Here is a 15,232-nt window from a genome sequence, read left to right as displayed (position 1 = left end):
TCTTTACTTTCTCTACTCTGATGGTTTTGTAGTTCAACTCTCTTAGAAATAATTGTTTTTTAATCCTCCCATATTTTATTTATCATTTGTATCCTTTTCAAAGAGTTGCAAACCTTCATAATCACAATCCTTTGTGAAAAGTCACAACCCTTCATAATCACAATCCTTTGGAAAAGTCATAACACTTTATAATCAAAATCCTTTGAAAAGTCACAACACCTCATAATCACAACACTACAAAAAAGTCACAACTTTTCATAATTAGAATCATTTTGAAAAGTCACAACTCTTCATAGTTAAAATATTTTTAAAGAGTCACAACCATTTATAATTAGAATCCTTTCTAAGAGTCACATCCTTTCATGATTGAAAATATTGAAAAAGTCACTTGTTTTCTTCCCAATCCTCTTCTAATAATTCTTCTTTAACTCCTCTCTTCTTCTTTTCTTCCTTACTCTTTAAAATGAACTCTCCTCCCTTTTATACCTTAATTTTAAAGAGTCACATTTTTTATTACATCTCTTGACTTTAGATTTAGTTAATTTATATTATATTATTTCTTGCTTATCTATTTTGTATTTATTATCATTTATTATTAAAATCTTATCTAGAAGGATAATCTACTTTTTACAATATTCTTTTCTATTTAATTAAATTAATTAATTTATTCATATTAAATTTATTATTATTTAATTATTTTAAATATTATACTAACTATTATTTTGTTCTTTAATGTATTATATATGTAATTTTTATTTCTTATTATCATTTATTTAATTATTATTTAAATTATATTTTAAAATGTGGACATGATAGTTTGTCCTTCCTTAAAGTGCTTGTCCTTAAGCAACTAGATAGTTTCTTCTATTGATTTGAAAGTTGTATGCCTTCTAGGTTGTTTTCATTGACATGATTGACCTTATTCCAATTTTCGTTGGCTTTCTATGTTACTCTTTCATATGAATTATTTCCCTCCTCTTTTACCTTGCAAGATGGCAAGATCATGCTCTAATACCACTATAGTGTCCCCTCTTCCAGACTAAATTTGAATGTTGTACCTGTAACCATTTGTCAGTAAGTATAGAAAAATTATATGTGAAATATATTAAAAATATTGGATTAAGTAAATATTAATCTAAATACTACCCATACTGCCCTTCCCAATCCTTCGGAAGAGATCCTTCTCAAATTACCTAACCCTCTAGTGAGAATTATATCTCGATTATGTAATTATCATATACAGAACGTCTTCCTTAGACCTCTTTGGGATCTCTAGTAACATTACTTGGTAGAGATCCCACCTCTAACCAAGTCCCTTATCTTTGACATATGCATATGTTTGACCACTACAATATATATTGTCTCTAGGAGATTCTCTACAAATCTCTCTCTGGGTAATGCCCTCTAATTTTTGAATTTCTTAAAGAAACTCGTCATTCTAATGAATGACCTCTTGACCTCTACCAAGTTCTCACTTGATCTCAATGAGAACTATAAAGTTCTCATCTCAAGCGGCCTTGATCTTGATAATTTTATCTACCAAATGATTTATATTTATTTATGAAATAAATATATCAAATGAACACACCTTTGGTAACCTTTAGTTTTTCATTTTATAATCCTTCATAGAATACATATACTTCAATTCCCAACATTCAATATCTATTAGTTTAGTTTCTTTACTTTCTCTACTCTGATGGTTTTGTAGTTCAACTCTCTTAGGTATAATTGTTTTTTAATCCTCCCATATTTTATCATTTGTGTCCTTTTCGAAGAGTTGCAAATCTTCATAATCACAATCCTTATGAAAAGTCACAACCCTGCATAATCACAATCCTTTGGAAAAGTCATAACACTTCATAATCAAAATCCTTTGAAAAGTCACAACACTTCATAATCACAATACTACCAAAAAGTCACAACCTTCCATAATTAGAATCCTTTTGAAAAGTCACAACTCTTCATAGTTAAAATATTTTTGAAGAGTCACAACCATTTATAATTAGAACCCTTTCTAAGAGTCACATCCTTTCATGATTGAAAATATTGAAAAAGTCACTTGTTTTCTTCCCATTCCTCTTCTAATAATTCTTCTTTAACTCCTCTCTTCTTCTCTTCTTCCTTACTCTTTAAAATGAACTCTCCTCCCTTTTATACCTTAATTTGGAATAGTCACATCTTTTTATTACATCTCTTGACTTTAGATTTAGTTAATTTATGTTATATTATTTCTTACTTATCTATTTTGTATTTATTATCATTTATTATTAAATCTTATTTAGAAAGATAATCTACTTTCTACAATATTCTTTTCTATTTAACTTAATTAATTAATTTATTCATATTAAATTTATTATTATTTAATTGTCTTAAACATTATACTAATTATTATTTTGTTGATAATATCTTATATATGTAATTTTTATTTCTATTTCTCTACTTGAATATGATTTTCTTATCATCATTTATTTAATTATTATTTAAATTATATTTTACAGTGGGCACATGACACTTATGCTCTCTAATCTCTTTCTGCTGCACTGTGCACTTTTCTTCTCTATATCTTGATCACAATCTAGATCTCCCTTCTTCTAGCTCAACAACAATTGTCTTCCTTTATCGGTTATGATCAACAATACACACAATCTATTTGTTACAAATCCTTTATATTTTCCTGTGACCTTTTGCCTCTTAATCTTGACCCTCCATTTCAATTTTGTGTTTCCCTCTCTATTTTCTCAAGTAGTTTAGGAATCTCAATGATTAGACTCGATCGGGTTGACTTTTGTTCATGTTTACCTGTCTAGTGCTCGGACTAGTCGAAACGTGTTACATGTGGAGTCCAAATGTATTACAATAGGTGTGCCAAGCTTGTTACATAATCCATAGTAATAAATCTCTTTTCTTAATCTCCAGTGTTGGATGCACGTTATCCAATGTATATCTTCCTTGACCTCTTTATTGGCTGACCATAGTTTACCATGCAATCATCTCTTGTTACTTAGTGATCACCGATTACGACAAGTGTTCACATGAGGCTTAGTAACCTGTTGTAAACATAGTTCTCACTGATCAAAGGTATACCACGATTGCCATCAATGATAACCATTTGATAGTCATATACGTTCCAATCATCTCAACAATCTCATCAATTGCTCAATACCAACAACATCTGCACATCTGTTGCATCGCTAACATCTCCTCTAATCTACTCAATTTTCCCCATATCCTCGAGTGCAATGTGTATGACATACACAACATGGAGTCCACCAATTATCTCTGTATGCTGCCTCAATAAGCTTCCCTACAGCTCTACGCACATTTGTTGTATTTGTCACTACTTGGACTATGTTTTGTGACATAGTTGTTATCCAAGATCAAAGTCCTCAATTGGTGCTTACTTGATAGCTCATATGACACTCTCTTTGCCGCCATTGACATCATTTCCTTATAATAATGTCGAACTACATGAAATGGGATGCCATTGTCAAACAACTTTCCAATGGAATCATCTATTTGATCTCTCAGGTGTGCATTGAAGATATCAACTATGGGGTTACTTTGCATCTTACATTTCCCTTTCTCTTGTGGTGATTCAGCCATAGCACTGTGAGTGGATGAAGGTCTCGAGGCTAACGTTGACATTATTCCCACTCTTTGATGTGATGTATGAGTGGAACCATGTGGTTTCCTTGCATTTGCCGCCGCTGAATTTGTTTAGTAGTGTGAATATGTTGCCTACCAAACAAGGTAGTAGGCATTGCAACTCCCATGTCATCTGGAACACCCCAAAGCTTGTTGAACTCAATTCTATAATGCAGATTTTTGGCCCTCGTCAAAAAATCATATGCTCCCACATCTTCTTTTGGCTAAAAGAGGAAGTGTGCACGGTGCTCCCAAACCATTCTGTACCACAAATGTTGCATTTCCATTTTGTCGTGCTACCACCTGTTGGTGTTGGTGTTGTTATTCTTTTTGCAAACTGTTTAAGAGGATATTTGGGATCATAAGGATCCCTAACCTACTCTGCCAAAAGATGGAAGGGGCAATCAATAACAAGTGGTGCACTAACCATGGAACTAGTTTTCCTTTCTAGATTGAGTCCATGCTCAACCCTATCATTGGTTTCATCCTCATGCTCAAGTTCATATTCTGATTTGCTTGCACTATTAGAATGAATTTCCTTCTCATCCTCATTCATATCATGACAATGAGAGTTCCTTTTGACACTGCATTTCATGAAGTGGGAAAATTTTCAATAAGCACAGATTTTCGGTGCAGGGCCTACTTTAAGACTAAAAGAAATAAAACTATATTTTTATTTTTTCAACAAATATAAAATCGTAAAACAAAATCAAAATTTAGAAAATGAAACAACAAGAAATGAAATAACAAGATATAAAATAACATTGAAAATCAGAAAAAATAAAATCAGTGTAACGATGACACTAGGTTTGTGGGATGTCATGACACTGGGAAGAGCTTTCGGAATGGGGGAATTAAGGGCCTCAATTTTGGGATGAGTAGGGGGACGACTGCAGGGGGTGGGGGGTAGAGGGTATTGTATAGTATACATATAGAACTTGAAATGCTAGTTATGAAATGATGTTTCAGTACAACATACCAAATTGAAGTACTTGAACAGAGCAAAATTGCAACACAAACCAAAACCATTGAACATTCAACATAGTAACATAGTACATACCTAATAATAACATTCAAAATCAAAATACATTTATATATTTGAGTACCCGTCCCAGTGGCAACATGGTTGTGGAATGGTGGAGGTGGGGGTACTAGGGTACTCCAAGTACCCTGTGCAGGGATATTTGAGGGCATTTAATTCGAGATTTTGGTGGGTGCGAATCCCTGGTTTTCATTGAAAACAAAAATCACTTAAAAACTCTACCTTTTGGTTGAAAAATCTCCATAACAAGGTGAAAAATCTTCCTTCTATTCTTCTTCTTGCTCCTTCTCACTCCTCTTTTACTTGCAATCAATTCTTTCACTCCAATCATGCTTTTTCTGAGCTTTTGAAATGAAGTTTTGAGGGCCTTTTGTAGGCTTGGAAGGCCTTATATGGGCTTCACATCCACTTGGGGTTCACATAGAACAAGAAAACAAAGTAAAAAATATATTTTTAAAACACATTCAAAAGAGTAGTCATTAACGGTGAATGCCCAAACTTCCCCCATAATGTCCTGAGGATGGTGGTTGACAAGTGGTGCGGCTAGGGATCTCGAGACGACATCCCCCCATATTACAAACAATAGGCTTTGGTGGGAATATGTCTCTCCGTGGAACATTGCTATTTTGTCAACTGTTAGAATTAAACCATGGACAAAAATAACAATTACATGCAAATATAACCAATATCAGAAAATAATAGATCACACAGAAAAGAACGCAAGACACCAAGATTTAACGTGGTTCACCCAAACCCTGGGCTACGTTCACCAAATATCAAGTGCAATATTTTTACGATCTAGTGATTACAACTTGATTACAATCAGTAATCCCTTATAGCTCAATACCACCGTAAGAACCAATTCCGCATCATCTTATAAAATAATCCCTAACCCTAAGCCCTTTTTATACAAGTATTAAACCACTTTAGGGTTATAATTAATAATTACATGTCGGCTCAAAATCTCGATAAAATAGGGCCCAAATTTTTTTCCTAGGGCGAGGCCCCAAGCCCCAAAGAATTTATGATGTACAGTATTTTCCTGATTAGTCACCACAATCTAACATCAACAATAGGAAAACTTTTATTGCTCATCTTCTAATAAAAAATGAGCTTCTTTATGAAAATGGAAACAAAAAGGTCTTGATTCACCACAGTTGCTAGAGGAACTTTAGTTGTCAATTATAGTGCATTCACATTTGCACCACTTGTGATGGGTCAAAGAGAGACATTTGACATGGCTACATTTGGTGTGTAAGTGATCTTGAGGATTTGTGACTTCAATGGGCTTACAATGCAGTCACGAAACTTGCAACATATGTCATCTATACAATTAGATTTAGGGCCTCTCCTTGAACATGTGGGTGTATTGTGTGGTCTTAATTTCTCTATTAATGCCACACAACTTTGATTATGTCAACCTATTTTATGCATACGTTTTCATTATGAAGGGCTTAAGAACTATCAGTATCTCACGTGGTGGCAATGTTTGTCCAACTTCTAGAGGTAGAGAATCAAATAAAAAATTGATATTTGAATAGATATTAAAATAGGAGGCTGATTTTATTACCTTGGTCACAAGGAAGATGTACTAGCATGTTAGCCTCATCTTCACTATGCATCTTGTCTATTGGTCAAACTATTTCTCGAATAATTCAGTTCCTTTTGAACTAAGCTGTAGGGGGACAAAACTGACAAGGTGCTTTGCATCAAATTCGTCTTGTGATTCTTTTTCTCCTTTGCAATAGAATTCAAGAGCTTTCTTCCATCACTTGGATGAGTCTTTTCTGCTTGCTTTAGAAGGTGTCAAATTAAGTAACAAGAGGCACTACTGATGCCAAGTTTTCTGTTTAAAGAAAGAGTTAGTTTTCATCTTTTGACCCTTCCAACACCTTTTGAACTGTCTTGTCATCATCTAGGAATGGTTATACTTAACCAAATGGATCCATAAAGGATTCAACTCCTTTTTCTAGCTATGGAAAGAAATATTGTGTCTATTGCTACTACATCAAACATTCCACCATTGTATGTCATGTCCTCAATACAAATAAGGTATAGAACTCTCTTGCCAAGCATACTCTTTGATGAAAGGATTTGATACTAAGGTAATGAGTCACAAGCCTTCTAATCCTCAACTTGCTTTACAAAGTTCAGGAATATTTTGTCAACAATAGGAATTTTATTTCACTTATGTCTTTCAATCATATAGTAAGTGGTAGAGTTTCTCCTTGACAATGACAGCCAAAACAATTTGAATCACAAAATTCAGTAGATGTTTTTTCAGTTGCCAACAATACCACATTCACACTTGTATCACTTGGGATGGGTTAAGGGGGGACATTGACACGTCTTGTAAATATTTAAGCCATGTTTCTCATTTTGAGTGATATATGAAAGTTTGTTACTTTGACTTGTGGTGCAGTGGGAATGCTTTTGTCTCATGTTATATTCACTATCAGTAACATCTCGGGAAAACATTGGGAATTTCAAAAAATGACTTAAATTTAATTAGAAATGCATTTTTTTGCAAATTTCAATAAGGAGATGCATCTAATGAGTCAGTAAATGTGTAAACAAACCAAACAAGCTGATCTAGATATTTATAAATGCTGTAACAAACGGATTTTTAATAACAAAATAAAGGAGAACTAGAAAGAGTTTTCCTCAACTAGTTATTGAAACAAAATATCTTGAATTCCTTTTCTTGAGACATTAACTGATTTTAACTACTAACAATTAATTGAGATAAGAAAACCAACTGAAATAACTGTAATAACGATCAATTGAAATAACTGCAATAATGATCAACTGAAATAATTGTAATAACGATCAATTGAAATAACTGTAATAATGATCAACTAAAATAACTATAATAACTATCAACTGAAATAATTGAAATAACGATGTACTATCTTTCCTTGCATACAAGTAAAGTAAATACATAATATGAAATAAAAAGAGGAACATACGAGAAGTAACTGGTGAGTCTTTAATTAGTTGTGCAAGCCTTGGCTTTTGGTAAGAGGAGAAGCATTGACTTAGGCTTAACCTCCCAACCTCGAACCATATTCATCCCCACACAATCAAGACCCTCCCTACCCCGGGATTAGGCTTGGGATAGTTTTAGTCCAACCACTTGAGCATTCCGGTGTTTAGAATGTCCGCACAGTTATGGACAGACATGTTTGAATAACTGGCACTACTGACATCAAGTGATCATAGATGACAAACATGCCTTTAACGACCTTGGCCAAAGTTTTCGGATGGGTTCAATTATCCGATCACCACTGCTCGACTTGAGAATAGGAGAACAATAAGTATGAACATGCATGAGCTATTAAATGATTTTCTTTTTTCAAATAATTTAGAATTGTTATGTCATGTCTGATTTTTATTCCTTGTTAATGCAGATTTCTATTTCACCTCTTTACCTCTTCCTTGGCTATATAGCCGGGTGAGTCCCAGGTGTTTGAATCTTAGAGCAACCAGCTCTTTCTATTGATCCTCAACTGATATAAGAATATTATATGTTTCTAGCATATCACATTTCTGTGACCTGAAAAATATAACTTTTAAGATGTGCAGAATAAATACCACTTGATTTTGATATTCAGTAGTAGAATAAAGATATGATATCATGTCATGGATACTTTGTCTTGACTCATCATAAGAAGTTTTATCCTAAAGAGGAACTAATCGATGATATTAAACAAAGATGACTTATGGCATATTTTGGAACTGTATCTTACTGCTGTAATTTCAAAAAAAATGCATTGTATTTGGTAAAAACATATTGTAATCATTGGGATATGGGGGCAACCACACAACTTGGTAAAATTCAGAAAGTAATTGAGTCTTGGCTAGACGCTATGAATCAGCTCCTTCACAGAAAGAACTCTGGACGCAGTCACGTACTCAAGCAAGGAAAATATAAATGAAAGGAAAGTTATCGTGGCAGTAGGGAAAGAATGAAAATAAAATTTCAGAGGAATCCACCGTAAGAAATATTGTAGAGGTATGTCGTGAGGAATGAGACTCCCTGGCCTCTTACGGCTTTCATAATTTAAAGAGGTATTTGATAAACCTTTTGGCTTCCAAGAAGCCGTAACTTATAAAGGACTTGGCTTCTTGGACGCCAATATAATATGCCAAATGTGCATTTCGGTTTCTAGCAAAAAATTGAATAAATATTGGAAAATATTTGAAGGTTATAAATCAAGGATAATTTAAAATATATTTATCACTTGCACGTAGATGTATTTATGAGTTGGCACCATATTATATATTTTACCCAAGGTCGTATCTATTATTATGTATATCTATATACACGCTTTATTTGGAAGATTATTTTATCTTCTTGTATATGTATTTAAATGTACGTATTAGATAAAATCTTGTATAAAAATGATATTATGGTGTCACATTTATTTCTATATCTATGTGCATATACATAAATATACATTATAATGATGTGGTGTAAAATCCAATCAAAAGCCATTTGAGGTACTCATTATTTTAAATTGATTAAAAATAACTAGTATTTTAAATGTTTATTTAATAGCTCATGTGTGTCCATCGATTATATCCTAATTTTCAAGTCGCTAGGACCTTACCAAGACAGTTAAAGGTCATACCTGTTGACCCAATAATTGGACTTAGTATCCCATTCCATTGATCCCGTTTAGCAATGCTTCTCTCCTTCATCTTCTCTTGCTACCACTCGTGCAACGTTTTCCATGATAATAACAAGTTCTATGATAAATCCATAATAACATTTAATTTAGATAAGAAATTTAATTATTAACCATAATTCCGAAACCAAGCAATTGCTAATCATCATATGACAAACAATGGATAATGACCATCATCATTAAACGGTTAACATAATGAATACAACGGATATATTTAACTACTCTTTTCACACGATTATGAAAGAAAATCCATTCAATTTAACGGCTATAAATAAATTTAAATTAGGTCAAAATTTTGGATGTAACAAATGCAATATATAAAAAAACCACATCCTCAAGTGGAATGTCGATGGCTGGCAGCCATAGTCAGAGACTTTGAACTTTGAAATAAACTAAAACTAGTAAATTGTCTTTATAAAAAGATAAGCAAATACAAATGTCAAGTACAATATAAAACTAGTTTACCACTTCGTCTTCCCCTTCCTAGTAGCTCTAGTAAAATCTATGGGAGTGGGAGGGGGTCAAGCCCTAACAGTCCATTGTGCCTGTGCCTGTGGCTATCAAACTTGGATGTAGCTAGTGTTGGCACTAGCAATGACTCTTCATCATCTGTGTCCTCACTCTCAGTGTCCTCACTCTTACTGCCCTCCTTTTGAATGTCATCAAATCCCGGTGCAAAACCCCTCCGATTCTAGATTTGCTTGAGAAATCTCTTCGAATTTGCTTCGAATCCACTTCAAATTCACTTGCAATCAATCTACAAGGATGCCAATGATTATTTTTCTCCACCAAAACTCTTCTCTCCTCCAAAGGCTGCAAATTGTAAAATGGGCCATTAAATGGTAACTTGTTGGGTGTCCCACTTTTACTGGTTCCCCCCATGAGATTTTCGCAAGTTATTGGGAGAAGTATGCAACTTCTCATGAGATTTTTCGGACTTTTTGGCAGAAACTTTTAGTGTGAAAACTATAAGTTTTCTTGTTTTGGAAAACTTCTTGTAAGAAGCCGAGAATTCTGCCACTAGTCAGCGATATTTTGATCTATGGTTCATACTTTGTTTTAAAGCACTTTTTTGATTTAGAAAATGTATTGTTTGCACCCCTTAGAGTCTCCTTGTTTGTTACAAAATGGTGGCATAACTAATGCACGAGCCATGAGGATGACATTGAAAACAGTTTTGTAGAGGTTTGAAAGAAACATGTTATCTTATTGGAAATAAGGAGGGACAGTATGTCAATTTTTCACATTTTTGACAAGGTGTGAACCAACCTAAGTACAAAAATATTGATATATTAAACAGTTGTATTGCCAAGTATTCACAAGTCGAAACAAATGTCATTTGAAGTGTAGGTTAAGCTTGAGATTCTATACCCTAACCAACATGGATCCAAACAGAATTTGAAGCAAGGAAAGGCACCAATCAAAATCTCACTTAGAAAGTCCTATGGCAAGTCATAGAATAATATTTTCTAAGTCTGGATTCAAGCGGAATTTGAAGCAAAGAAAGTAATCTATATTTCAATGAAGAATACAGCATGAAAAGGGGCAAAAGAGTTATTGAAGTCTAGCAAGTGGTGCATAGCACACAATTCTAGTGAATGTTTCAATGAGAAATTTCATGCTTGAAAAGTTTTCTTGCGCATGTGAAACATCTACTTGTACTGCATAGCTATAAGTTAGCTTCTCATATTTCCATAGGTTATTTTCTTTTGAAATCTGGTTGCTCTTCCAGCTGTAGATACGTCCTTGCAAAAATAACAAGACAAAGCTTCTACCTTTATGCAAAGTTTGGCTAAGATTAGCACAGATTTTCTGGATAGGCTTCTACTGAATTCAGAGCAAATTTGAGGCACTACATGATCACCAATTTCCTCATCTTTTTCAATTTGGTAATCATGTTTGGATTCTCTTGGATAATCAAGGGTTTGACAACAAATATCAGAAGTGGAAGTCCATCTAATTGGCATCCTTAGTGTTGCAAACTTGAGCAATGTTAAGCTGTACAAACTGTGCAAGTGCTAATAATATTATTTGTCAATCTAATAATATAGCTATTTTAGGATTTGGCTATTCTTTTTTCTTATCCTAGTGAGATCTATTCAAGACATTCTAAGATAGAAATCAAACATTAGGTCATCAAAACAAGCAATGACTTTATTTACTAAATAAATAAACTGGATAAGTGCAAGAAGATTGGAAAACCAGCACGGATAAATTTTATGGAATATCATGATTTTCTGACTGGAAAAATTGTAAAACTGGCTGAGTGGTGAGAAATTGTGATTTCTGCTACAAAGACTTGAACTCTAATCATAGCTATGTATCAGATTAATTAAATGAAGATGCTCCCTTGCTTATTTTTTTTCTCAAATTCTCATTCCCATTTTTTGTGAAGGGAGTGAATAGATAGATTTCCTCTACTGTCAACTTGCATATTGAAACCAAATATGATGGTATATTATTGTTATTTGTTACAGAACATCGAGGAACATGTGAGTTCTTATTCTTAGCATTGTAGAATATTGGCTATTGTAAATAGCCAATGCTTGAAGTTCTTCCTGCAACTACTACTGATGACTTTGCTAAGTTTAAAAGGATTCTCAAGAATATATAGATGGCCTTGGCTAACATGTTGAAGTTTAACATTGTTTTAAAATAAGATATTTTTTCCCTAATAAACAGTACTATATAAAGCAATATCATGCATGTTTTGAGTTTGTGACTCTACTCAAAGAGTTGGCAATGTAGAGACTGGAAATGGGCTGTTTACAAGCTGAATAAAGTTGAACTGTCATGTATTGTCATATGGAATATGCAAATTAAGATTTATCATTCCTTTTTTCCCTGGTTATGTAGATATGTTGGTAATCTGGTTGGTCGTTACTATAACCGCGAGGGTAAACCAACAAAAGAGCTTAAAGGAGTGGAAGCAAAGGCTGCCCGCGGCAGTCAACTCTTGGAAAAAAAAAAGGCATTTGAAGAGAAGTTGGCAAGCTGCAATTCTAGATGGAGTGAGCAAAATGGAGGCGAGGTGAGACATCTTCAGTTTTTTTAAATTTGAAAATTAATAAAACATTGTTTTGTACTTATAACATTATCATGAACAGTGAAATCCTGTTTGCATTTATGTTTTATGATTTGTGAAGATTATTATATGTATTATTCTTTAAACATAGAGGGTGACAATCTCAAAACATCGAATGCATTCACCATTCCTCACCCAGACTAGTGAACACTTGAACGTGCTTGGTTTACTAAATATGTCCCCTTGCCTTAGTAAGTATTACCTACATAAATGAGGAGTAATTTCATTAACATAATGACTGCTGATTAAGGTCCTTGGAGATGACTAAAAACTATTACAAGGTAATTGGTAAATACTTGCTTATTAATAACAGAGACCGAAAGGTCAATTTATACAAAAGGAAGAGACGATGTTTCCTTAGGAAACGATCGTAAAGAATAGAAACATTCTATTCCAGAGAAAGCAAAAAACGAAAGCAAACTAAAGCTAAAGATATTTACAAGATAACCATTAACTAATAATAGACGTCTTATCTATTATTGTAATACCCTCCCTTAATGGTTAATCTATCTAACACACCAAGCTGTCCTCTGAATTTGACAAACTTATCAGGACCAAGAGGCTTGGTGAGAATGTCTGCAATCTGATCTGAGGTAGGAACATACTGCAGATCTATAGTCCCGTCTTCAACCAGCTGTCGTATGTAATGACAATGAACATCCACATGCTTGGTTCGTTCATGGAAGACTGGATTCCGTGCTAACTTGATAACGCCTTCGTTATCAACAAACAGAGTAGTCGGTCCTGCTGGTGACATCTGCATATCCCCAGCATCCGACGAAGCCAGACAGCTTCACATCCTGCCTTAACAGTCCCTCTATATTCAGCCTCTGTGGAAGAGAGAGAAACTGCCTGCTGCTTCTTGCTGGTCCATGTGACTGCACCGGATCCCAAACTGAACACATATCCAGATGTTGACTTTTTATCATCAACAGAGCCTGCCCAATCTGAATCTGTGAACCCACTGAGTTTAGGATTAGAACTCCGAGAATACAGAAGTCCATAATCAGAAGTGCCTTTCACATAATGAAGCACACGCTTTGCTGCCATCCAATGATCAGCCTTAGGAGCTGTCATAAAGCGTGAAATATAGCTGATTGCGAAGCTGATATCAGGCCTAGTAGCAGATAGGTAGATGAGGCTGCCTACTAGTTGCCTATACGTAGTATCATCAACGGAAGGAGAATCAGACTTGGCTGATAACTTGAGACCTTTCTCCATAGGTGTAGATGCAGGTTTGCAATCTTGCATTCGAAATTTGTCTAACAAAGCTCTGGCATATTTGGACTGAGAGATGAATATACCAAAAGACTGTTGCCAAACTTCAACACCTAAGCAATAATGCATCAGCCCAAGGTCAGTCATATCAAAAGACTGGCATAAGTGTTGTTTGATTCCCTGAATCAAAGATGCCGAACTGCCAGTGATGATCAGATCATCCACGTAGACAATCAGAAGGATGATGTCACTGTCAGTAGTCTTGATGTACAGATTTGAGTCTGAAGAATTCCTCTTGAAGCCTTGATCACTGAGGTACGTATCAATCTTGATGTACCATGCCCGAGGGGCCTGCTTCAAACCATAGAGAGCTTTTACCAATCTGAGAACCTGATGGTCTTTACCAGCAACCTTGAAACCAGGAGGTTGCGTCATGTAGACCTCTTCATGGAGATCACCATTCAGGAAAGCACTCTTTACGTCCATCTGATGGACCTTCCAGCCAAACTGTGCTGCGATGGCTAAGACTAATCTGATGGTGCTCATCTTTGCAGTAGGAGCAAAGGTCTCCTCATAATCAATGCCCTGACGCTGAGAAAAGCCCTTTGCCACTAAACGAGCTTTGTACTTATCCAAAGTACCATCTGATTTGTATTTGATTTTGTAGACCCATTTGCAGCTAATGGGTTTCTTCCCTGGGGGAAGATCAGAAAGGACCCAAGTGTTGTTCTTCAGCAGGCTCTGGTGTTCAGATTGCATGGCCTGTTCCCACTCTGGAATTCCTTTAGCCTCGGAATATGTTTGAGGTTCAAACACACTGTGAATGTTGGCCATAAGAGCAAAGTTAACAGAATCTATAGTTTTGCTCTTTTTTCGAGTAGTTTTCCCATCAATGAGCTCATCATCATGAAGATCAGCAAGTGTCTTAGCCCACCACTTAGGCCGGAGAGGAGAATGACCAACAGTAGTACTAGGAGATGCTTGATCAGCAGGATCCTGATCAGAAGAATCTGGATCAAACTCAGGTGAAGCATCTTCAAAACGAGGTGATCTTGCAGGAGAAGCCGGAGGTGGCTGTACAGGTATCACTGGCAGGACTGGAGCTGTAGGAGCTACTGGAGCCCTCCCATCAGGTGGACCTAATGGAAGCCGAACTCCCAAATCATAAACTTGCATAGGCTGGTCTGCTGGATTAGGAACAGGAGAAACAGGCATGAATGGTCCTCGCTGCTCATCAAAGACTACATCGCGACTGTATATGAGACGAGATGTCTCAACATAATAAGGCGATAGGCTTTGTGAAGACTGCTATATCCAGCAAGCATCAGTTTCTGACTCTTGGCATCCAACTTGGTGCGTGAAGCATCAGGGATCCAAACAAAAGCAAGAGAGCCAAAAACCTTCAGGTGACTGATTTTGGGCTTGCGACCTGACCAGGCCTCTTCCGGAGTTTTACCTTTGACCGCCACTGTGGGTGACCGGTTCAACAGATAAACTGCAGTGTTAACTGCTTCTGCCCAAAAACGCTTCGGAATATGTCTGTGTTCGAGC

General features: G+C 35.3%; 1 protein-coding gene across 17 annotated transcripts in view; it reads left to right on the top strand.

The window, feature by feature from the left end:
• The window catches only part of LOC149568675 (membrane-associated progesterone-binding protein 4-like), a 241,943-nt gene that overhangs the window by 54,498 nt on the left and 172,213 nt on the right, over positions 1-15,232 (top strand). For all 17 annotated transcript variants that reach the window (XR_016362628.1, XR_016362627.1, XM_089821559.1 and 14 more), the window contains one exon: positions 12,235-12,409. Coding sequence is in view for 15 of the 17 variants with exons in the window: in XM_089821559.1 (XP_089677685.1) it covers positions 12,235-12,409 (175 nt within the window). In the remaining 2 variants the exon portion in view is untranslated. The remainder of the gene's footprint in view (positions 1-12,234; positions 12,410-15,232) is intronic.

This window comes from Cupressus sempervirens, chromosome 3, assembly GCF_028749045.1.
Source record: "Cupressus sempervirens isolate cs-2001-9-10 chromosome 3, ASM2874904v1, whole genome shotgun sequence".
NCBI classification, from domain to species: domain Eukaryota; kingdom Viridiplantae; phylum Streptophyta; class Pinopsida; order Cupressales; family Cupressaceae; genus Cupressus; species Cupressus sempervirens.
Note: the sequence above shows the minus strand (reverse complement) of the source record. Positions and strands in the feature narration are given on the sequence as shown.